This window comes from Chrysemys picta, chromosome 2, assembly GCF_011386835.1.
Source record: "Chrysemys picta bellii isolate R12L10 chromosome 2, ASM1138683v2, whole genome shotgun sequence".
NCBI classification, from domain to species: domain Eukaryota; kingdom Metazoa; phylum Chordata; order Testudines; family Emydidae; genus Chrysemys; species Chrysemys picta.
Genome location: NC_088792.1, coordinates 23879445 through 23904158, shown reverse-complemented (window position 1 = coordinate 23904158; position 24714 = coordinate 23879445). Strand labels below are relative to the sequence as shown.

The following is a 24714-nucleotide window of genomic DNA, read 5'->3' as shown; positions in this document are numbered from 1 at the left end:
TACAAAATATAACTGCTTCCCAAACTTTAAAACAAACTCATAGACTTTAAGGTCAGAAGGGACCCTTATGATCATCTGGTCTGACCCCCTGCATGCTGCAGGCCACAAAACCGTCCCTACCCTTCCCTTGACTCTGCTGATGAAGTCCCAAATCCTGTGTCTTGGTGACTTCAATTTGCAGAGAACCCTCCTGCTAGCGATCCCTGCCCCATGCTGCGGAGGAAGGCGAAAAACCTCCAGGGCCTCAGCCAATCTACCCTGGAGGAAAATTCCTTCCCGACCCCAAATATGGCGATCAGTAAGACCCCGAGCATGTGGGCAAGAGTCTCCAGCCTGACCCTTGTTAGTCATTATACTATTTACCTGCTATTGCTCGGTATTCCCCACCAATTGTGTTTTACCATTAAACCATTCCCTCCATAAACTTATCTAATTTAGTCTTAAAACCAGACAGGTCCCTCGCCCCCACCGTTTCCCTCGGAAGGCCGTTCCAATATTTCACCCCTCTGATGGTCAGAAACCTTCGTCTAATTTCAAGCCTAAACTTCCCCACTGCCAGTTTATATCCATTCGTTCTCGTGTCCACATTAGTACTAAGCTGGAATAATTCCTCTCCCTCCCTTGTATTTATCCCTCTGATATATTTAAAGAGAGCAATCATATCCCCCCTCAGCCTTCGTTTTGTCAGACTAAACAGCCCGAGCTCCTCTAGTCCCCTTTCATACGACAGGTTTTCCATTCCTCTGATCATCCTAGTGGCCCTTCTCTGCACCCGTTCCAATTTCAGTTCATCTTTTTTAAACATGGGAGACCAGAACTGCACACAGTACTCCAAATGAGGTCTCACCAGCGCCTTGTACAACGGAAGCAGAACCTCCTTATCCCTACTAGATATCCCTCGCCTAATGCATCCCAAGACCGCATTGGCTTTTTTCACCGCCACGTCACATTGTCTACTCATAGTCATCCAAACCATGGCCTAGCTGACAACCTACTGGCTCATTTTCAGATGGCTTTCATTTTATCTTGTTTATTGTATACCAGTCCTTTACTAAAAAGTATTAAACACTCCTCCTCCCAGAGTTCTTCAAGACTTTGTTTGAATTTGGCACTCTCTGCTATAATTCAATTGTAAAGTGCCACCTAGTGGTTTATTAATGATATGATATATTATATTATATTTATTCCTATCCAACCTAGTGTTGTGTATTTGTAGGTGGATAGAATCATATATATCTACATAATTTTCATTCAAGAAGATAGGAGCCGAGATACCATGGTGATGCATGTAGTCTCAGTACATACACAAGCAGAAAGATGAGAAATGCACTTTAGTTTACTGTGTCTTTCATGCTGAATGCATCACAATCATTACAGTCCAAACATGCAAATAAAATGTGTACTATAGGCTAATGTAGAAGATAATAGTGATGGGGTGGGAACAGCGATTCCATGGCCAGGTTTCAGGGAAGCCTATTGAGCAAAGGGAAGCTGCTAGGTTGTGAGGGGTTGGAGATGATTGTTTTATTACATGGTGGGAGTCATAGGCCAGGGAGAAGAAAGGGTCCTTATGAGGAAACTTGAAAAGAGAATCAGTTAGGGTCAGGGAAGCTCTCCCAGGCAGTGGGGTAGCATGGAAGAAGGAGCTGTTCTCTGAGTGTGGTAGCTGTAGTGGGTGGAGGTAAAGAGAAGTATAGTATTTGAGATGTATGGGGAATGGCATGGAGATAAGTCAGAGAAATAAGACTACTGGCACAGTACACTCTGTGTATGTATGTGTCAGGGTGGGAAGGTACACAGCGAATAATCAAGACTTAAGAGTTTATTTGTTCAGGATGCTGACATGGAGAGGAAATGCACAAATGAATCTAACATGGTGGGAATGTGCTCCCATTTCTGGGGCACCCATGAGAAGGTAAGCTGCTGCATTTTGGACAAGCTGAAATGCAGAGAAATGAATATCAGGGATTATGTAAAATAAGGGATTGAAGTTATTCAGATGAGAAAACAAAAGCCCTGAGTAACTCTCTTCCAAGAGGAATTAATGAGATGTGGTTGAATCTGGGCTCTGTTTGGGGATAGTAGGGAACAGAGAGATGGGGATGGCATGGTAAAGGTTCCAGGGGAGATTGGGTGAATCTAGAATCTGAACATTTTTTTGGAAATTCCACAAAAGATTCTTGTGGGAAAAGTCTTCCGACCATCATGAGTATGACACTGACTATATTGATGCCACCATCTACCATTTCTACCAGTCAGGGGTTTCTTTCCTTAAAATATAGCAGCAAACATGTGCTACTTAATATTATTTTTGTACTTAATTAAAATGATTGTAATATATTATAATACATTTAGGTCTTGACCTAAGTTGTCATTTTCATATTAAATTTTAAATAGGTTTATTTTTTAAAAGAAAACCTATATTAGCCTTAAATTAAATCCTAACCTTAAATTAAAAAATTGAATTTGAATAAGAATGATTTTTATCTACCCTGAGATTAACTAATGTAAGTATAACACCTGAATTGCTGGCGGTATCCCATCCCTAAAAAATACTTAGATATTTTCAAAAAGGAAAAATCCAATAGACTCAGAGGAGGAGACCACCCCTTTTTCAGCAAGTGGAATACTGCTGTTGTTTCTTAATACTTCTGTGACACTTTCTTGAGGCATTCAAAACCATAGATCACTGTGTTACACCCCACACCCCCGCTCTATGCAAGAGAGAGAGAGAGAGAGAGAGAGACTTGCTGGTGCTAACCTGGGTGATGGCTCCTTGTCACACCAGTCTGTTTGCCATCCCAGACAAACTTCTGAGAACTCTGGCAGATCTTACTTTGCCTTATAGATTAACGCGTGCTGTATCTCAGTTCCTGAACTTCCCAGAAGTGTTCCCCTGTAGTGTCCGGTCCCTGTCACTGGGCACTCACAGTAATTACCAAGTCTGCTGCCTCCAGAGACCACCGTGTACACACCAGCTTATTTGATTCAACTGAGAAGGCAAACTCTACTTGATATCACAGCACTGAGATGACTTTATAGTAAAAAGAGAATAAGTTTATTAACAAAGAACAGAAATTCACAGATTCAAGTGAGTGTGGAGAACTAAGAATGGAAACAGTGAAGTTACAAATAAAACAAAAGTATAACAACAAGCTTCTAAGACACTAATCATAACTTTCAACAGGCTAAATCTTTGTCGAAGGTCAGTTTCTCACCTAAAGCAGTTGTTCTCAACCAGGGGTCCGGGGCCCCCTAGGGGGCCTCAAGCAGGTTTCAAGGGGGCCTCCAAGCAGGGCCGGCATTAGACTCACTGGGGCCCAGGGCACAAAGTCAAAGCCCCACCACATGGGGCTGAAGCTGAAGCCTGAGCAATGTAGTTCGTGGGGGCCCCGGTGGCATGGGGCCCCAGCCAATTGCCCTGCTAGCTACCCCCTAATACTGGCCCTGGCTTTATATGCAGAAAACCAGTTATTGTGGCACAGCTGGGCCATGGAGTTTTTATAGCAAGTTGGGGGGGGGAGGGGAGGCTCAAAAAGAAAAAGGTTGAGAACCTCTGACCTAAAGCACCCTCTCAGCTCAGCACCAGGATCCAACTTTCATGAGTGCAAAGAACTAAAGGGGTTCTTTTCACATCCTTTTATAATCCAGCAAACCTTTGAAAGGTATAATTTTGAAGAGCACCCCCAGTTAAGACCCTTTTCCCCTGCTGTCTATGCTCCAGTGTGCTGACGCCATGCTGTTTTCTCATCCTCTTGTTAACTTGTTCTTCCAGTTTATCTCAGGTGCAAATAAGTTTATATTTGGCTTATCCTGCTTAATTCACATCACAGATCTAAGCAGTAAATCAACATTCCTTTGTCTGGGAGCATTTTGTTTATCAACTGTGCCTGGTTACATAGTTTAAACATATTTTTAGTACGTGCATACAACTTCTTGAATTAGAACCCCAGATACATCTTGCAATGTTTCAGATGACCAGTATGATATAAGCTTTCATTTGATACTATGCGTGCCATTCTTTATAGATAAATACTATGACAGTAATGTGTTAGGTGTAGTGAGTTTGTCAGGTGTGATAGAAGTTGCTGTTACATGACAGTGAACGCTTTGCCAGTTGGCAGTGAGGATCTGTTAGAGTCACAACTCCTAAGTATGTGAATAGCCTTATGAATATTCTATTCTATATCTGTAATGTATATACAACATTAGACATGGTAGTTCTTGTTAGGAAGATTACTAGGACTGTTAAAAACAATCTATATTTTTTCATGAAATTGTGCATGATTTTGTGAAAATTAATATTTGTCTAACTAGCTCAAAGTTTTTGCCCTTGAAAATTGGGTAAAGAACAATAGTCACTCAATTATCAAGATTGAGATTTTTTCAGGTTTTCAACTAAATGTTTCCAAATTGGAAGATGTCTATACCTCTTATTTCATAGTTTTCAAATTTTGTTGCAAATATTTTGTCTAGCTATATGACATTGGTTAGGTGAAGTGCTTTTCTAACAACAAAAATGTATATGACTGAAATGTCACGTCACCAAAGGTACATAATAAAGGGGAGAAGATAATTTGAGAGCCCAGAAAAGAATATATTTTTAGATTGTAGCACTTTCAGCAGCTCTCACAGTTTTCACTGACTCCAGCATTATAGTTTTTGGCACTCCAGCATTTGTCAGGAGCACCCACAGCCTTTCAGTGACTACACATGCCTCCAGGACATTTCAGCAACTCTATCAGATTTCCATGTATCATAATAAATAAACCTAAAAATAGACATAAATTAAGCCTGAAAATCCATCATGGAATTCTGATCACAGACATTCAAACTTCATTCTCATGATTTTTCTTGCACTCATGCTTGGCATTTTGATGGAATTGCATTTCTTCTTATTACATCCATTGAATCAATGAATTCAGAAAAGATACAGCCCCTGCATCTATAGTTGAGAGTTTGCAATGTCTGAAAAGCTCTCAGCAATAGGCATTAGCAATAGTTCACTGATAACTCTAGATGACAGCCATAAGTTCTTAAAAAAAAAAAAAAAAAAAAAAGGCCACTCTCCATCTCACTAGAGCAGGTTAAAAAATGCGGGGAAGGTGGAATTCTAAATTTCAAGGCTGATTCTGTTTTTCATTTCCATTTTTTTCTTTTAATTTTTTTGGTCAATTTTTAAAATCAAAAGGTTAATATAATTTTTTTATCAAATGTGTTATAGAAATCATTATCGAAATTTTTCATTTACCAAAAACCAGCTTTCGAACTTCTTGTTCTAAACATCTCAGTCAGGTTTAACTCCCACAAACTACACCACAGGAAAAGACACATGCCTCTGGTAGTACGACATATTGTGTCTGCATTTGTGTTAATTCTGACTAGCCTTTTACAGTTTAGTGACCAAGTCCTGATTCCATTGACATCAGTAGCAAAACTCCCACTGACTTCAATGTTTGGATCTGTGTGACTGTTTCTGTCAGACATTTTCTGTAAATAAAGTTTTGAACCTGAGATTTATTTTTTACACTGAAGATCCAGAATGATCCCTCAGTCCATATTGTCTGAACCACTTTAAGTGCAGCCCAGACTACAGCCACAATAACACCATGGCATGTTTAAGAACTGAGACATTGTGAAGGCTCCTAAAGAATTTGCAAATCATTGCAGTACATTCACCATTATACACCGAGTATATTGGGGAAAAGGTGTCCGGTTGTCTCACATTGACAGATCTGAGGGTATAATGATATAGATTTGACTGAGTGTTCTGCTGGAAAAATCATTGTAGCCATCAGCTCTTTGTAGGGGAGGGCGGGGGGGGGTGTACGCACACATTTTCATGACACATTTCAGCTCATTGTTATTGGTCTTATCCACCCAGGGATGGAGCATGCGGGAAAGCTTTGTACCTTCCCCAGATGTGGAGTTCCTTAGGTGCAGCAAAACATGGCTTCCTCCTGGCACCTTACAAAGTGTGCAGGAGTCCTTCCTCAAATGCTCTGCGCCTATAATGGTGTAATGATTGGCAGTTCCAGCAGCTAAGTGTGGGTGTGATCAAGCTGCTTGCTTGTAAACAGGAGAGACTCTTCCCTGCACCTCTGTCTATGCTCAGTGTGGGGTTTGTAAACCCCATTACAGGTGTAGGGAATTTGAGGCAGGACTCCTGCAGGAGTTACTCTGGAGTTTAACAGTGTAACTGAGAGCAGAATTTGTCCCATAATCACCATGGGGTTATTTTACCTCCAACTTTCATTTTCCTCTCTAAACCCAATTCACTGCCTTAAATGTTCATGACCATGAATATGGTAACTAATGTCTATATGGCATTAGGATGCTTGTGTATTATGGTTCTATTACAAATGGTTTTGGTTTGTTTTGTCCTAAAACTTTTTGAGCTCAGAAAACATGAACCCACATTTTTTCTAAGGGCTAGATTGTGCCAACCGTACTTACATTGAGTCGTACCTTTCTCCTTGTGTGGCCAGTTGAAATCAATGGCTAGCGAAGTGAGGTACTACTTACAAAGGGAGGTACTGCTCAATGTGGTTAACAAGCTAGCTCAAGATTTATAGCACCTTGATGGTTTCATCTAAATATACAACTTCTAAAATATTAAAATATTACTTTTCCAACTTCAGTTTGCCATATTTTGAAGGTAGAAGCTCATAATACTGTTTCTGTTGTAGTCCATCTAGTCAGTGAAACAGCCAGAATTAACTTTGTTCTATTACCATGATTTCTACAGCATAGAAGAAAAAAACTGTAAAGTTTTCTGTCTGCAGTTATTTATAAAACATTTTATTTCTTAGGCAGTAACATAGTATTACTCTCAGAACTCTTATCCCTTAATAGTCAAACCAGTTTCTGGAATTTTAAACCATGTCACTCCAGTTAATGTCAATGAGAGACGCATATTTTATAATCCCCAACAGTGTAGAGGAAGTATTGTTTACTGACTAGATCTAGGGACTGAGTGTCAGGACTTCTGTTTATATTTTCTGTTCTACCAGGGAGTCACATACCCTGTCTCTGACTGTTTTCTCCAGCTGCCAATGAGTATGATAATGCCTAGCTATTTCACACGGGCGATGCCGAAGTCTCATTATTTTATTTATAAAATGCTTTGAGATCCTCTGTTTTAATTAAAAGCCCTACATGTATTATGATGATGTATCCCCTGCTACTGGGTTCAATATAAAATGAATATGAAACACAGCTTTCTTGCTCAAGGTGGACTAACTAGACAGCAGATCGCTTTAGGGAGCCACCAGCTCCTTTTACTTCTTTAAAGAAATGCCAAGAAATCGCTTTGAAGCTCTTTTTTAATACAGCTCTTCCATTTTTTGTAAAGCTCTTCCACTCCAGTGCTGGCTTGGCCTCACAATGTAAAGCAATGTAGGTTGGCTATAGCAGAAGATTTTGGAATGCACAGGTACTGGAACTAGGAGTGCTGGGGGTGCTGCTGCACCCCCTGGCTTGAAGTGGTTTCTATCATATCCAGGGTTCACAGTTTGGTTCAATAGCTCTCAGCACCCCCACTATGCAAATTATTCCCAGCACCCCTGTTGAAATGTATATTGTGTCATTTTGTATTGTAGATTTATCAAATAGAAAATTACTAAATGTATCCTTTTGTACCACAGATCTGCTCACAATCTCTTCATTAAATAAAAAATAATGTTGGAACACTGATGTTCTCTTGTGTTGATGGTGTTATCTCCAAATGAGTAAAACCAGTGACAGGTAGCACAGCTGACAAGTTTAAAAAAAGATGTCGGTTAGCCTTTGATGTGTCATGGTGAAATGAAATGGATAAAATAATTATTTTCTACTGATCCCATTTTTCTTTTTGATATGTTTTCTAGAATTTAAAAAGTGTAACACCACTGACACACATTAAATCTACAGTGTGTCTTTAAGACCATCAATGTTTTTAGCAGAGCAATCCTAAAATGTGAGCAGTTTCTGAATCAGCTTGACCTTTTATGCTCTCTGCTGAAAGGAACGAATTTTCCATCATCCTTTACCGAAAGATGTAAAAAGTATTGAGTAAGATAGGGGTGTTTGTTTTTTTAACGCTCTCTCTATTACATTTACTGTACATTTAATTTGCAGATAGTCTATTGTTTCTGCCAGTTGTTGGCAACAGAATCAGGGCCGGCTCCAGGCACCAGCTTCTCAAGCAGGTGCTTGGGGCGGCAGGTCCAGGTATTCGGCGGCAATTCGGCGGACGGTCCCTCACTCAGCCTGGGAGTGAAGGACCTCCCGTCTGAATTGCCACCGCAGATCGCGATCGCGGCTTTTTTTAGATCGCGTTCCAGGCTTTTTTTGGTTTTGTTTGTTTGTTTTTGGCTGCTTGGGGCGGCCAAAACCCTGGAGCCGGCCCTGAACAGAATATACTTCCTTTTTTTTATGTTTTATCGATGTAACTGCCCAGAATCTTGCACATACACCAATGGATGTTTTTATAATCCTGATAAAAATAATGTTTAATTATGTCAACTGTTTACTTGGGGCCCTGATCCTGCAAGAAATTGTGTGCATGTTTAGCTCTATGCACTATGATTAGTTCCACTGAATATTCACAGGGCTTGACCCAGTGCCCAATATGGCCATTAGAAGGACAAGGCATTGGATTGTGCCCACATTCCATAAAGTTCAGCACACCCATACGTCTTTGCAGGATCAGGGTCTAATACTTTATCTGTCGTTCTGAAAGTTAGAATCAAATGCCCTGGCAATGCATCTGTGAGAGGAGGAGTTCTTTGCCCAAACCCCATTTTTTTTGGTAAGGAAAGTTGATTTTGTAACTCCTGAACACTGCTTTGAAAATACATTAATCAGAACAGACTCAAATAATTCATTATCTTATTGCTTAGTGCAATCAACTCCTTTTTTGGATGTCATATGTATTGCTATAGAAGCACCCATCCTATTTAGCTTTAATTAAGCAAATGTTAATGGAATTCTAAAATTTAGTGTTGCTACTAATACATATGAACCCTCAGAAATTACTCATTAATCTTTGTTATCTTCATTACCTACAAATGATTCCTTCAGGATGATCACATCAAGATGACATTATTTGTGTGGTAGACTTCATAAACAAATGCATTTCCAGAACAAGGGCGCTGATTTGCAAAGTAACTAGCTAATCAGTGGGCTCTTATTTTAAAATCTTTTACCATTCTCCTAGTAAATATTGTTTTAGCAATTTTCCTTAAAGGGCCAAATCCTTCTTTAATTACTCCTGCAAAACTCCCATTGGTTTAAGTAGGAATAAGATGACGAAGATCTATTTCCAGATGTTTATTTCACTTTGATGGATTCAGGTCTGCAACTTTCATTTTCATTTACAGGATGTATTGGAGTTTGGGATAACATTACTTGCTGGCGCACTGCTGAAATTGGAGAGACTGTCAGTGTCCCTTGTCCAAAAGTATTTAGCCACTTTTTCAGCAAACCAGGTATTTGTTTTAAGTTATTTTATGTAACTAAAGTGGCCTTTTTTTTTTTTTTTTTTTTTTTAAAGAAAAACCTCACGCACTGCAAGGTTCACCTGAAACCATTCAGTTGGGTGAAATCTATTCTGTGTCTATGGCAAATTTGCTCATGTACTGTAAATTGTAAAAGCATGTATTTGGAGTTTAGGATATTGTCTTATTTTTAGAGAGAAAAGAGTGAGCCTTCTCAATGGTGCCAATTAGAAAGTATGAGATGCCATCATGAAAGCACTAAATGAATTGTGCCAATTACCCAAATGGTATTCAGATTTCAGTCGATGTTCTCATACATTGACACTAATCAAACCTGAGCGCCCTGCTGTGTTTGACCTGACTACATCAGTCATGATTTCCACCTAGATGCAGCTCTTCTAGAAGCTAGTCACTGCCTCTTGCCTATGGGCAGTTCCCATTTGTTTGTGGGAAGAGGTCCCCTATCCTTTGGTGATGAGCACTTAAAAATGTATGCAATAATACTACATAATTTAGATAAATTAACACTGGTGGGAATTACATGGGATTATAATCACCTTCATGTTGTTTTTTACCACAACCTGAAAGACCCAGCTTAATCTCTTAGCCAGGTTGCTAGGGGGCCTAGTTTAGCTGGTAATATCCAGTATCACATCTATCCAGGGTGCTTTAATTCTGCAGCACATCTGGTCAGTGCAATTTATAATATTACATAATGCTTACATTTAGATTGTCACATGTACATCTCAAAGTGCTTTGCAAGTTGGGTAAGTATTATTTTCCCGGTAGAGAACCTGTGGCATGAAGAAGTTATATAACTGGCCCAAGTTTACATTGTAAATCACAGAGTCAGGAATGGAACCCAGGTCTTAGTGTCTTAATTTGATGCTCTATTCACTGGACCGTATTAGCCAGTATTAGGCTTTAGAGAATGACAGAATCAGCAAGGAAATAGGTCTGTGTCTCTTTGTAAAAGGGGTCAAAAAACGGGTCAAAAACCAGATCTTCGCACAGTATTTTACTGGTGTAACCTCAGCTGTTGGTGCCTCATGGACATACTACTTGGCAGGATATATGAAAGTGGGTTGTAATCTACCTGTGGGGAAAAGATTATTTTCATACAGCATATCCCTGTAACTGTAAGCTTTTCTGTTGGATATCAAGAACTTCTGAGAGGATATCATTTTCAGGGCTGCCCAGAGGATTCAGGGGGCCTGGGGCAAAGCAATTTCAGGGGCCCCTTCCATAAAAAAAAGTTGCAATTCTATAGAATACTATATTCTCTTGAGGGCCCCTGTAGGGCCCGGGGCCTGGGGCAAATTGCCCCACTTGCCCCCCTTCCTCCCCCCCTGGGGCGGCCCTGATCATTGTACCAAAATTCCACAACCCTGAAAATAGCTTTTCAATGGCTTCCATTGCGGCTCTTCCAAGAAAACACGTGTAGTAGGAAAACCTAATCTTTCTGGCACCTGTCCATGGGATTGAGGAGCAGAGATGGGTCATCAGTTGCACAAACGAAGTATAAATTAGAATAAGCATAAATTTAGAATTCCGAGAAGGAGGCAATTTCTTCTAGCACAGCTACGTTCATAGTGCTAAGCAACAGTTATAATATTTCCGAGTAGCAGCCGTGTTAGTCTGTATCCGCAAAAAGAACAGGAGTACTTGTGGCACCTTAGAGACTAACAAATTTATTTGAGCATAAGCTTTCGTAGGCTACAGCCTACTTCATCGGATGCATGTAGTGGAAAATTCAGTTATAATATTGTTCCTTACCCAAACTCACAAAAGGAAACAAAGAGTTCTAGAATGTGTAAAAGGTGATCAAGAACATCTAGCTCAAATCTATCATTCAGACAAATCCAGTTGACGGGAAATGGGAAATCATTTGGTATACTGCATATACACGGTAATGCTTTTCTCCATCTGCGAAATGCACCCTCTTTTTTGAGTGACTATTGCTCAACAGCTCACAGCAACACTATACAAAACAACACTGAGTAAAGAAAATACTGTATACAATTGAAACTAGAGGCTGAATTTAAGGGGTCAGAATGTAATTTCCTAAACATGAATTTGGACAAGTCACTGTAACACCTCTACTTTTGCAAAAAGTGCCATGAGATCTTTAATCATTACAGTTGCTCCGAACCTCTATTTTGAAATTTTTCCCCTAAAAGATGGCACTTCACATGACACAGGGCCTCCTAAAACTGACCGGAGTTGTAAAAGAAAGCCTGTCCTCACAAAATTCCTGCCCAGTGTTCCAGACTCAGAAGTTGAGATAAGGTCCCAAAAGCCTGTATGCTTATCTGAATTGGACCTCACCTCTCCTGTCTGAACCGATGTAATGTATTGCATCATGAATAATGTGCATGCATCTTATATGAATAACTTTAACTTCTTAGTTGGTAAGTCTCCCCCATGTGCTATTGACCATATTGCTTCAGAGTGTGGGCTCCTAGTTTATCACAGATAAGAGGGCCACTTTGACAACTTTATAGTTGACAGGGACCAGATGTCCTTTCATGCTTAAATTCATAGTATCATAGAATCATAGAATATCAGAGTTGGAAGAGACCTCAGGAGGTCATCTAATCCAACCCCCTGCTCAAAGCAGGATCAACCCCAACTAAATCATGCCATCCAGGGCTTTGTCAAGCCGGGCCTTAAAAACCTCTAAGGATGGAGATTCTACCACCTCCTTAGGTAACCTATTCCAGTGCTTCACCACTCTGCTAGTGAAATAGTGTTTCCTAATATCCAACCTAGACCTCCCCCACTGCAACTTGACACCATTGCTCTTTGTTCTGTCATCTGACATCTCTCAGAACAGCCGAGCTCCATCCTCTTTGGAACCCCCCTTCAGATAGTTGAAGGCTGCTATAATCCCCCGCAACCCCCCCACACATACACAGAGACTAAATAACCCTGGCCTCTCCTCATAAGTCCCTCAGCCTCTCCTCATAAGTCATGTGCTTCAGCCCCCCTGATAATTTTTGTTGCCCTCTGCTGGACTTTCTCCAATTTGTCCACATCCTTTCTATAGTGGGGGGCCCAAAACTGGACGCAATACTCCAGATGTGGCCTCACCAGTGCCAAATACAGGGAATAATCACAACCTTCGATCTGCTGGCAGTACTCATATGAATGCAACCCAATATACCGTTCGCTTTCTTGGCAACAAGGGCACGCTGTTGACTCACAGTTAAAACAAAAGGATTTCCCTTGGTCCCCCCCCATTGAATTATGGGTGTGGAGGATCGATGGAAGTCCCTAAAGTTTGCCTGTATTGTGGCATTTTCCCTCCTCCCTGCATCTGTGCACGTAATTTGAGAGGGCCTTTAAAATGCATTACATGCTAAATCAGAATTTGTTATAATCCAGATGCATGTTCATCTGTCTATGTAGACATTCACCACTGTCTACATCCAAGCACTTCAATAACTTTTCAGTAGAACACTTAATATCATCTTCTCAGAAGATCTTAAATAATAGTTTAGAGTAATCAAGGTTTGTACAGAGCCATTTTCATTCAAATTACTTGTCCATCAAACCAGCTTAACTACAAATAATTCTCCAAAAGTGGAAGATAATAAACTCCCTTCAGAGTAATTTTAACAAAACTACAAAATCTTTCAGGCTGTTTCTGTGAAACACTCCGTGATTGAAAGTAGGAGGCATGGCATTGCAATTTTGTATGTGTGTTTCTTTAGCATAGCAAAGATATTTGGTATGACTCAGAACCAAGAATAAATGTTAAAACAATAAGTGCACATGAATGGAAATATGTGGGATTGCTTAATGACAGTGCTGGGGCACAAAAGCAAGTTAATGGAGTAGTTTCACAAGAAGGCACAATTTTTATGAAGCTTGGCTTTAAGGCCTGTTGGTTAGGAAACTTTTAAATCTACGTGGAATAAATTTGTGAATTTTATTTTACAGGAAATATTAGCAAAAATTGTACAAGTGACGGATGGTCAGAGACATTTCCAGATTTCATAATCGCTTGTGGTTATCATGACAATGATGATGATAGTAAGGTAAGAAAAACAATTATTCTGTTCATTCAGATGCAGATGTTCAAAAGAGTTTCATAGATTCCAAGGCCAGAAGCAGGACTGGCTCCAGGCACCAGCTTACCAAGCAGGTGCTTGGGGCAGCCACTTCAGAGAGGGGCGGCACGTCCAGCTGTTCAGCGGCAATTCGGCGGGCGGTCCCTCACTCCTGCTCGGAGCGAAGGACCTCCTGCCAAATTGCCACCGCAGATCGCGATCGCGGCTTTTGTTTGTTTGTTTGTTTGTTTGGCTGCTTGGGGCAGCCAAAACCCTGGAGCCGGCCCTAGCCAGAAGGGACCATTGTTATCATCTAGTGAGGTCTGACCTCCTGTATAACAAATACCCTAGAGCTTCCCCAAAATAATATCTCAAGCATATCTTTTAGAAAAACATCCCAATCTTGATTTTAAAATTGTCAGTGATGGAGAATCCAGCACAATCCTTGGTTAACTGTTCCAATGGTTAATTACATTCACCATTAAAAATGTACAACTTATTTCCAGTCTGAAATTATCTAGCTTGAACTTCCAACCATTGGATTGTGTTATACCTTTATCTGCTTGAAACTGTAGAGCCAAATTCTGCTCCCAAATACATGCATGTTACTCTGAAATCTACAGGAATTGTGTACACGTTTGAGAGTACAGATCATCTTTTATTTGAGTTGAAATTCTCATCTAAGCTAAAGGTATGTCTACACTTTGAGCTGGGGGTCTGATTCCCAGAAAACATACTTGTGCTAGCTCAATGAAAAATAGAATGTAGCCATGACTGCACAAGCTGTGGGAGGGGCTAGGCCCCTGGGTACATACCTGTATGAGACCCTAAGCATGTAATCAGGGCCTATTCCACCACTGTGACTACACTCGATTTTTAGCATGCTAGCTTGATGAGAGGTAGTGCAAGAATGTCTTCTTGAGCTGGGAATCACACCTCCACCTGGAAGTGTAGTCATACCCTAAGAGCAGAGGTGTAGGGTTCATAAACTATAATGCTCAAAAACTAATGATTATTTTTATTATCATCATTATTATTTATAATTTGTATTACTGTAATTCCTAGTAGCCCCAGTTGTGGATCAGGACCCAGTGATGATGCCATTATCAGTGACTACTATCAGATTTCTGCTACTGTTGCATACTACTAACATTTTAAGCATTTGTGTATTTATAATACATACTAATTTTCCTTTAGTTTAATATGATTGTATACATTATTTAAACTGTACAGTACATTTAAATACATAGAATGAACATTTAGCTCTATTGTCTTCATTGGAATTACTCCAGATTTACATCAGTTTATAATGTACATCAGAGTGTGGATCAAAGGCTGTCAGGTATAGAACAAATTATCCTATCAAGTGTAAAAATGTAATGCTCTCAGTTTGCCTCTACCATTTCTTGCCCTTATGTGTCTTTTGAGGAGAGCTACCAGGTCTTCCTGAATGACCTGAAGATTAGAACAATTAGATAACATTGAAATTTTTCAACAAGAAAAGGGAACACATTTTTCATAATCTTTGTTTATTTGTGAGAAATGTTCCTGGTTTTCTAGTAGTTCTGTAGTATCTCACCAGAGCAAGACTTCACTTGCAAATGCAGGATTCCACCATGAGTCAAATTCCCATTCGCACATGGAGAGATGGGCTCCTCCTATGTACCTCCCAGGCGATGATAAAGTTGATGCCTATTCTTCAAGAAGGAATATCTCCCACTTCTTCCAGGTGCTTAATGACTTTGGTGGTGGGCACTAAAGAAATCTGTAAGATAGACAGATACCCACCTTGACTCAGCTGTCACTGCCAGCAGTTTGCTCCTTCCTGCCAGGATTGCCAGCAACACATGCCGTCAACTGTAGGCATGTCTGATATGCACGTTATCACTCACTGCCCTGTCTGCCAGATCTGATGAAATCCAAGCTAAAGATGTCATAGTCAGTGTCTAAGTGGTGGAGCTAGTCAGGGCGAAATAGGTTGGAGGAGTCAATGAATAGCCTGATCCTCAAAAGAGTGCATGAAATTTCCAGCTGACCTCTTTCAGGACCCTGTCCAGAGCAGCAGGCCTATTATCCCAGCCTATGCCCATTCCCTCCTCCCCATCACCGTGTGTGTGCTTACACACACACACACACACACACACACACACACACACACACACACACACACACACACACACACACACACACACACGCCAGAAACTCCCTCCTGATCTTTTTCCTGTCTCATTTCATGTGTTGTAACAGAGAACCAAACTTATTGTAAATATTATTAACTTGAGTTTCCTTCAAAATAATATAGGGATTCTAGATTCTTTTTAGACACTACAAGAAAGAAAACAATACCACTCCATATACATATATGTGTTAACAGTAATCACTGTGCTCCATGAAAATACAATGTGTTTGGAAAACTATAATTAGTTCACTTCTGCTCTTTCTCAGTTAGGACTTGTCAAAACCCAGCGAGTACGTAACAGTTCCACATCTCACATATGCACATAGCTGCAATCTGTAGTCTCCAAGGTTTTCTTTCCATTTTAAAGAACTTATTTTATTAGTTTATGTATATGAAGAGTTTTGCAAATATCATGAATTAGTGTGACTTATTAATGCATTAAAAAGTCCAGACATGTAATTAACTAAAAAAAATAGTTGACAAAGAAATGGACTGGAACATTTTATTCTCCCATTTTGTATGCAGATGGTTATTCTGAGATATTGGAATCCTCTGAATATTTGGAAAATGGAAAGTGCTTTACTGTTTCAGAGAACCATTTTTACAACCACCAAACTATCCTGTACCCAAACATTGTCACCTGAATTGAAAACCAACCAAAGGCCTATAAATAAAAAGGGATACATTGTAACATTCCTGATGGCAGATGAAGGGATTAGTATATGAATAGACCTGTTCTTATTTAACATTGTTGCTAATAATCTAGAGTGAAGAGAGTGAAACTTAAGTTAATTAAATTTGCAAATAATAGTGCAGAAGAAACTAGAGAGGCTGGAAATATGGGCAGAAGTAACCAAATGCGAATCAGCCTGGAATAAGGCAAACAACAATAAAGCATCTAGGGTAAAATCCAGAAGATGGAAGTAGAAAGGAGATACTTAGCAGCCCATTGTTACTACAAGATCTTTTGTGGTGCTACTGCTTTCTAACTGGCTCTGAGCGGATAGTGTATTATGGAAACTGAGATAATGCAAATTTAGGCTGCATTTGAGGTGCCTCTTTCCTTTATAGCGCTGGCATGGCTGACCCTGAAATATTGAGTTCAGTTCTGGGCACTTCTTTGCCAGAAAATAAATTGACCATGCCAATGTGACATGACAGAAAATTCCTTCCTGACAAGAAATTGGACAATCTGTTCAATGTTATCTAGTATAAAAAATAAAGTTAAATTTACAAGTTCTGGGTCAGTAGAAAGCAGCTATTTCCTGTGCAAATAGACAGTACAATCAAACAAGAATAGTTGGTTCTTTTAATTCTTAACATTTTATTTTATTTATAGTTTATAGAAGAGGAAGAAATATGAAAGTCGCTGTGCTGAGGCCTTGCTTAGAAATTTTGTGTTAGTGCCCACTGCAGGAAAACACATGCTCTGTTCAGAAAAGCACTTAAATATGTACTTCAGTGTCATTGAAGTCAGTGAGACTTAGCTATGTGTTTTGAAGTGCTTTCCTGAATCGGGATGCTTCCTTGAAATGAGGCCTCAATACAGAGTTACAGTACTATCAAAGAGTCACATCTTTAGCTGGTGGAAATCAGCATAGTTTAGCTGGATCTGGTCCCGAGTTTTGGCAAAAAGTGGGAAGAGGACCTGTGATGGGGTGTAACAAAGCCCACACTAGAAAGGAAGGGGTTAAAGAACAACTCTGGGCCCAGGCGGCGCCATCCCACTGTACCTGCAAAGCCTGAACTGGCTGGAGGAGGAGCTTAAAAAGGGGAGCAGAGCAACTCAGTATTAGGCAGACAGTGGGAGGAAGCTGACCTGCCCTCTGAGCTCCTGGGAAGGAGCACGGCAGGAGCACTTGCTGCTTGAGGCCTGACTATAGCGACCTGTCCAAGCCTACAAAGAAGGGCCTGTGACTCTCTAAAGGTTAGAGCCTTTATCATTGTGTGTTAGTACTTTATCTTGTGGGGAGAGAGGGGACTGCTAGGTAGTGATCCAGGGAGGCAGCTGCATAGCACCCTAAGCTGCAGGACTTAGCTGCCTGCCATTGGGCCCTGGGCTGGAGCCTGCTGGAAAGGGTGGGCCTGGGCCTAGGCCCCCATACCAGTCCCTAAAGAGGGACAGCTACAGAACTGTACCCCTTGGTGGGGATAGGTGACCAGACAGCAAGTGTGAAAAATCAGGACAGGGGGTGGGGGGTAATAGGAGCCTATATAAGAAAAAGACCCAAAAATCTGGACTGTCCCTATAAAATCGGGACATCTGGTCACCCTAGGTGGGGAATCCCTAGTTGGGGGAAGACACAAGAGTCTGGACCATGAGACCCCAAACAAGGGGGAAGCCCTAAATCCCTTGCTTAATCCTGAAGACTTCCTTGTTATTGGACTCTTCATATATAGCCTGAGAATGTCAGCTGGCTCAGGGCTGAGTCCCTGAAAGGGCACACCATTACAGGGCAGAACGGTAGGGAAGAAAGGGGAATGCCCAGGGGGAAGGCAGCTTCACCACTAGGCAGCACAGATGGTAAGTGTTCCCCTTCACAGGGCTCAGTGATGAAATCTTCACATTTCTTTTTCTTTGTACACCAGCAGAGTGTAAAAAGAAAGGAACTGCGTTTGCATTGGGTGTCTATTAAGGGTATACATGGTCGTGTAGTGAGGTATTAGCACTGGGATTATGGAAACAGGAGGTTTAATGTTTTAGACCAGATTCTGATACCCTCATTCATATTGAATAGCCATTTCCTCTGTAACCAGTCCCCTTGAAGATAGTGTGGTTCAGTATGTGCCAGGCTAGTGAAATCTGGTTCTTAATTTGTTGCCTACAGATATAGCAGTTTATCTTTGCTGTTGAATGAGTTTCTCATAGATTCAGTTCATATCGAGTGCGGTTCCACAGGGATCGGTCCTGGGTCTAGTTCTGTTTAATATTTTCATCAATGATTTAAATAATGGCATAGAGAGTATACTTACAAGGTTTGTGGATGATACCAAACTGGGAGGGGTTGCAAGTGCTTTGGAGGATAGGATTAAAATTCAAAATGATCTGGACAAACTGGAGAAATGGTATGAAGTAAATATGATAAAATTCAATAAAGACAATTGCAAAGTACTCTATTTAGGATGGAACAATCAGTTGCATACATACAAAATGGGAAATGACTGCCTAGGAAGGAGTACTGTGGAAAGGGATCTGGGGTTTATAGCTAAATATGAGTTAACAGTGTAACACTGTTGCAAAAAAAAAAAAGCAAACTTCATTCTGGGATGTTGTAAGCAAGACACAAGAAGTAATTCTTCTGCTCTACTCCATGCTGATAAGGACTCAACTGGAGTATTGTATCCAGTTCTGGGGCACCATATTTCAGAAAAGATGTGAACAAATTGGAGAAAGTCCAGAGGACAAGAAAAAAATGATTAAAGGTCTAGAAAACATGACCTATAAGTAAAGATTGGAAAAAATGCATTTGTTTACTCTGGAGAAAAGAAGACTGAGGAGGGGACATAAGTTTTCAAGTACATAAAAAGGTTGTTACAAGGAGGAGGGAGAAAAAATGTTCTTGTTAACCTCTCAGAATAGGACAAGAAGCAATGGGCTTAAATTGCAGCAAGGGAGGTTTAGGTTGGACATTAGGAAAAACTTCCTAACTGTCAGGGTAGTTAAGCACTGGAACAAATTGCTTAAGGAAGTTGTGGACTCAGGTTTGTAAGAACAGATTAGACAAACACCTGTCAGGAATGGTCTAGTTATTACGTAGTCTTGCCTTGAGTGTAGGGAACTGGATTAGATGACCTCTCAAGGTCCCTTCCAGTTCTACACTTCTATGATTCTATGATTGTTTATTTCTGTTTCTTTAGCAGTTACTCTCAATTAGGGTGAGAACTATTTTTATGCTCCAGAAGGGGAAAGGCACATTTGCTTTGAAGGGTTATGAATTTGTAGTAAAGACTTAAATGAGAGAGAAGGGATTAGTAAAGAAATACTGAATAGGTATTTAATAAGAAGGTGACAAACTATTCAGGTTATTAATGTTCTGGAACAGAAGGAGTTCATTTAAAAATAAATCACCTAAAGCTTCCATTATATTTCATTGCCAATTTCCCCAAAAGAACAAATTCACTCAGCTTGCTAAGATGTTGGGTGGTTTGATCCAATTCCCATTGAAGTGAGTGGGAGTTTTTGCATTGACTTTAGCGGGAAGTAGTTTGGTTCAAATCATTTGAATTAATTATCATCTTGTTGTTATCGTACTTAATCAGGAAACTATCAACTTAAACTTTTTAAACTAATGAAAATAAACTTTTCTGATTCAGCATGCTTGAAATAGCCTGGCCTTAATTTTTTTAAATACATCAACAAGGATTCTTCTGCTCTCCTGTCTTTATGTGTAAAGGTTGTCTTAGTGAGGGAAAAACTGACTGAGTTAAGCCCTGATCTTGCCATTAGATCTGCTAGCCCAACCCCTGCACCCACACAGAGCCAGGGGTCTGCAATTGTGAATTTGATTGCATCATGGTGGCCTAACTTGGCCTTACAGGGGAAACAATGAAACTTTCTACCCACAAACCACTGTTAAATTCACACAGTACCAGACATCACATAACGTTTTATTGCTAACTTCTTTAAGTTACAGAAATCTTTGATCTAGGAATCTTTTGAACAGGAATATGATTTTTAAAGTTGATTATGTCTTTTATTCTATCACATACATCCCAAATAAAATGACCAATGGAATGCCTGGAAAATAATTAAATATGAAAGTACATAGGGTACAAGAAGTGTGATTAGTTTTCTCTCAGGAGAAACCAAGACATTTGATTTCTTGACATATATCTATAATTTGAGTTATTTTACAATGATACTTTCTCTTTTGTAAAGAGATTGGAGTAACGATCACATGGTTACATAGCTGGCCAATGTGCACAACTTGAAGCTTTAGGGCCCTCAGATGCATATAAGCAACTTCATTCACTTCAGTTGCAGGTTTTTGGCATCTGAGGGCAGAACTTGGCCCTACATATGGAATTTTAAGTTTCAATGTTCATTTAAAATATATATATTAAATAACAAATTTAACAATTACAGTTTATCTCACTTATTTAGTATGTATGTAACTCAATAGCCATCAAGTTAGGCACATCTAAAAAATGTTCATTACCCAATATACAGAGTGCACATAGTCGTGAAATAGAAGCTTTGGTGAGAATGTTTGCTAAAGTGTAGTTTAAATTAATTAAATTTATGGAGATATCCTATCTCCTAGAACTGGAAGGGACCTTGAAAGGTCATTGAGTCCAGCCCCCTGCCTTCACTAGCAGGACCAAGTACTGATTTTGCCCCAGACCCCTAAGTGGCCCACCTCGAGGATTGAGCTCATAACCCGGGTTTAGCAGGCCAATGCTCAAACCACTGAGCTACCTCTCCCCCCTCTCTTGACCTACCCGCAATAGTAGCTTTGAAGAAAATACTCTCAACTTGAATCTCCTCTCATTTGCATTGGGTTTACACTACTGTAACTCTCGAGTTCAGGAAAGTTACTCTTGATTGGCAGCTATGAAACAGGAGAATCAGGCCATGTATGTTGCTAACAGTCAGAGCTTAATTTAAATCTTTATTACAGTATTTAGTTTCTGATCTCCATATAGTATATGAGCTATCAGCCTTCAAGAGTCTCAGAGATTTGGTTCCAGATGCCACCTCAGCCATCCAAGTTTTCATTCCTTTTTTTTCTCCTTTGGATATTTGTATTGAATTTTTAGTAGGTACAACAGCAATAGGAATAACTGGGCTTGTCAATACTTAAAAATGTGTCAAGGATAGATTGGGATGTATTAACTAATCTGAATCTTGTCACAACCTTTTTTGTAGTGTGGATGCATTTCAGTATCTTTTATCTAGATTTAATAGGTCGAGGTGTACCCTAGGCTCCCTCTTAGGGTGTTTTACATAGTGCCAGGACTCTGCCATAGGACACAGCACAAGCTGGTCAGTCAAGGTAAAAGGCATTGAAATTCATCCGCATGAATGAAAAAGTCAGTGAGTGACCATACCCTAACCTCAACCCATTTTTCTAGCCTGGGCAAGTCTGCTGTGCCTAAAGATATGTCTGCACTGCAAACCACTGACTGTGGCATGTAGGAGATGTGTAGCTACACGCTGCAATGAAAAGCAGGTTGCATCCACACTGTGGTGTGCAGCTACACATGGCAGTAAAAGGCTCTGGCAGGAGGAGGCAGCGGAGAAAGGCTCTGGCAGCAGGGAGCTGCCCTGGACCCTTTCCCTATTGCCTCCTGTGGCCAGAGCCTTTCCCCACAGCCAGAGTCTTTCATGGTAATGGGGAAAGCCTCTGGCAGCTCCCTGTGGTGGGGAAAAACTCCAGCAGTGGGGAGAGAGCGGGACACTGCACTGCTAGAAATAGCAGTGTGGATGGGGGAGGCCTTGCATGGGTGCGTAGAGAACTGGGTCAGGTATATACCCTGAGGGTTCAGACATCTCTTTACTCTTCTCGCCTGAGCAGTGCCTCACCATCTATGCTGCTATTTATACCACTGCTGGGGGGCATGCTGTGTATGTACTCTACACACTGCTGTAAGGGGAGTGTGCAGTGTAGGTTGACCCTAAGATAAAACAGAGCAGTACATACGAATTATGGAGAGTGGGGCTTGATGTGTATTTGTAGGCCATAAGCAGGTTCCCACACATAGGTAGGAAATTAATGCAAGACATAACACACATTTGAAGTAATAGGAATGTTTGGTACCACGGTAACTTACAATGTTATCTTTCCATTTCTGATGCTCTTTGGTTAAGTTACATAAGCGGTAGAAAGACCTGACATAGCTATTCTGAATTTTCAGAGAGGCTGAGCACCCACAGATCCTATTGACATAAGGAAATCAGGCTGAGCATGACTTGTTCAAATAGTTCCTTAATGTCACTAAGTGCATTCAGAACATATGTACAGCACTGTTATCTCTGAAATGTATCATTGCTGAGGACTAATGGACTGTTTCTCTCGAGAGTCTAAATTGGACCCTTCCTCCTCAAGAAAATATAATACAGGACTCACTTCTACTGATGCTCTTTATGATTTGAATCATCTGTGCGTCATACTGTATTTATTTACACCACACATTACATTTTTTTTTCATTACTTTTTCCATGAGAAGTGATTAAGGGCCTTCTCCTGTACTCATTAAAGTAAATATAAAAACTCCCATTGACTTCAAATGGAGCAGGACTGGACCCTTAATAAAAACTCTTATTCTGTCTTGCAAAGCAAAGTAGAAATGTAACTTACAAATTGCAAATTCTCCCACACACCGTAGAAAATAGTTGATTTTACTGTATACACACATACAATATATTACACACAAAAAACTACATTAAAAGAACATGAATTAGATTGCAAAGCCAAGCACTCAAAGTTAAGAAATGCCCAAATTAAGGTTGTCTTAGCAACCTTATTTCAGCCCCCTTGTGCATGTGCATTATAATACAATCTTTAATTATGTTATCACATATTATTTCCACAAGACTGCTGCCTCTTTCAGTGCACAGGATGGACCCAGTTCAGTTAATGACTCACTATTGAAAATTTTGTTTTCTCCTCGTTGTTCACCTTATTTACTGCAAACTGTTCAAACCCTGCTTTGAAGACAGAATTATTAATATCCTCTTAGCTTTCCTGTTGCAGTCATCACTCTAGTATCCATATGCTTCACAAGCATTAATTCATTTATCTTCCCAACACCCTTGTGAAGTGAGAGGGCATTATTATCCCAGTTTTAAATATGGGGAGCTGGGGCACAGAGAGATTAAGGTCAAAAGTATCCAGTAGTTTTGGGAGCCAATTTGAGATGCCTAGGACCTGTTTTTTCCAGAGAACTTAACATTATATATCATTTTTATATAATTAATGGAGATATCCCATCTCCTAGAACTGGAAGGGACCTTGAAAGGTCACTGAGTCCAGCCCCCTGCCTTCACTAGCAGGACCAAGTACTGATTTTGCCCCAGATCCCCAAGTGGCCCCCTCAAGGATTGAACTCACAACCCTGGGTTTAGCAGGCCAATGCTCAAACCACTGAGCTATCCCTCTCCCCAATATATTCAAGCACAGCTCTCCTTAATTTCATTTGCCATTGTGAATGCTCTGCACTTCAGCAAGTTAGGCCCCAGCGAATCAAGTTGGGAACCCAGAAAATGAGGAACACACAAGGAGAAGTAGAAGTAGAGATAAAGCATAACAAAATCAATATATAAAGGATGGAAAAGTGGGAACGTAAATGATAATGAATAGAAGTCACACGTTAAAAAATGTAGGTGACTGTTAAGGCCAAAGGAACCAATGGTGTTAAAGACAATAAGATGACATTTTTTAAACCTATAGGTATTTTTAAAATTCTCAATAGATGGAATAGGTCCATTGCTAGATGTGGATGGTAAATTGTAAATAGTAATGTAGAAAAGACAAAAAGTTCAATAGATATTTCTGTTCTGTATGTGGAATGAAGCAGGGAAATATTCATTCCAGATGTTGTGGATGGAACAGAAGATTTACTATCTGTAACAAAGGAGGATGTGAGGCAGTGTCTGCTAAAATTAAATATTTTCAAATCAACAGTCCTGGATAACTTACACACAAGCATCTTAAATGAACTAGCTGAAAAGCTCTCTGCACCAATAATGCTAATTTTTAATATATCTTGGAAAACTTAGGAAATTTCCAAGACCTGGAGGACTGCCAGTGTAATTCCAATATTTTAAAAGGGATGACCCAAGGAAGTATAGACTGTTTAGTTTCATGTTAATCCTGGGGGAAATAATGGATCGGTTAATTTGGGACTCTCAGTAAAGTGTTGGAGACTAAAAATATAATTCATGCCCGTGAGCTTGGTTTCCTGGAAGTTAGCTCTTGTCAAACATACCTGTTGTCTTTTTTTGACAGGATTGCAAGTCTGGTTGATAAAGTTAACTGTGTTGATATAGTATACTTGG

The 24714-nt window shown here is 40.1% G+C and overlaps 1 protein-coding gene across 2 annotated transcripts in view; it reads left to right on the top strand.

Annotated features, from left to right (window-relative positions):
• VIPR2 (vasoactive intestinal peptide receptor 2) overlaps nucleotides 1-24714 on the top strand; it is a 233988-nt gene that overhangs the window by 154279 nt on the left and 54995 nt on the right. For both annotated transcript variants that reach the window (XM_065582780.1, XM_005308104.5), the window contains exons 3-4: nucleotides 9363-9470; nucleotides 13425-13522. In XM_065582780.1, the coding sequence (XP_065438852.1) occupies nucleotides 9363-9470; nucleotides 13425-13522 (206 nt within the window). The remainder of the gene's footprint in view (nucleotides 1-9362; nucleotides 9471-13424; nucleotides 13523-24714) is intronic.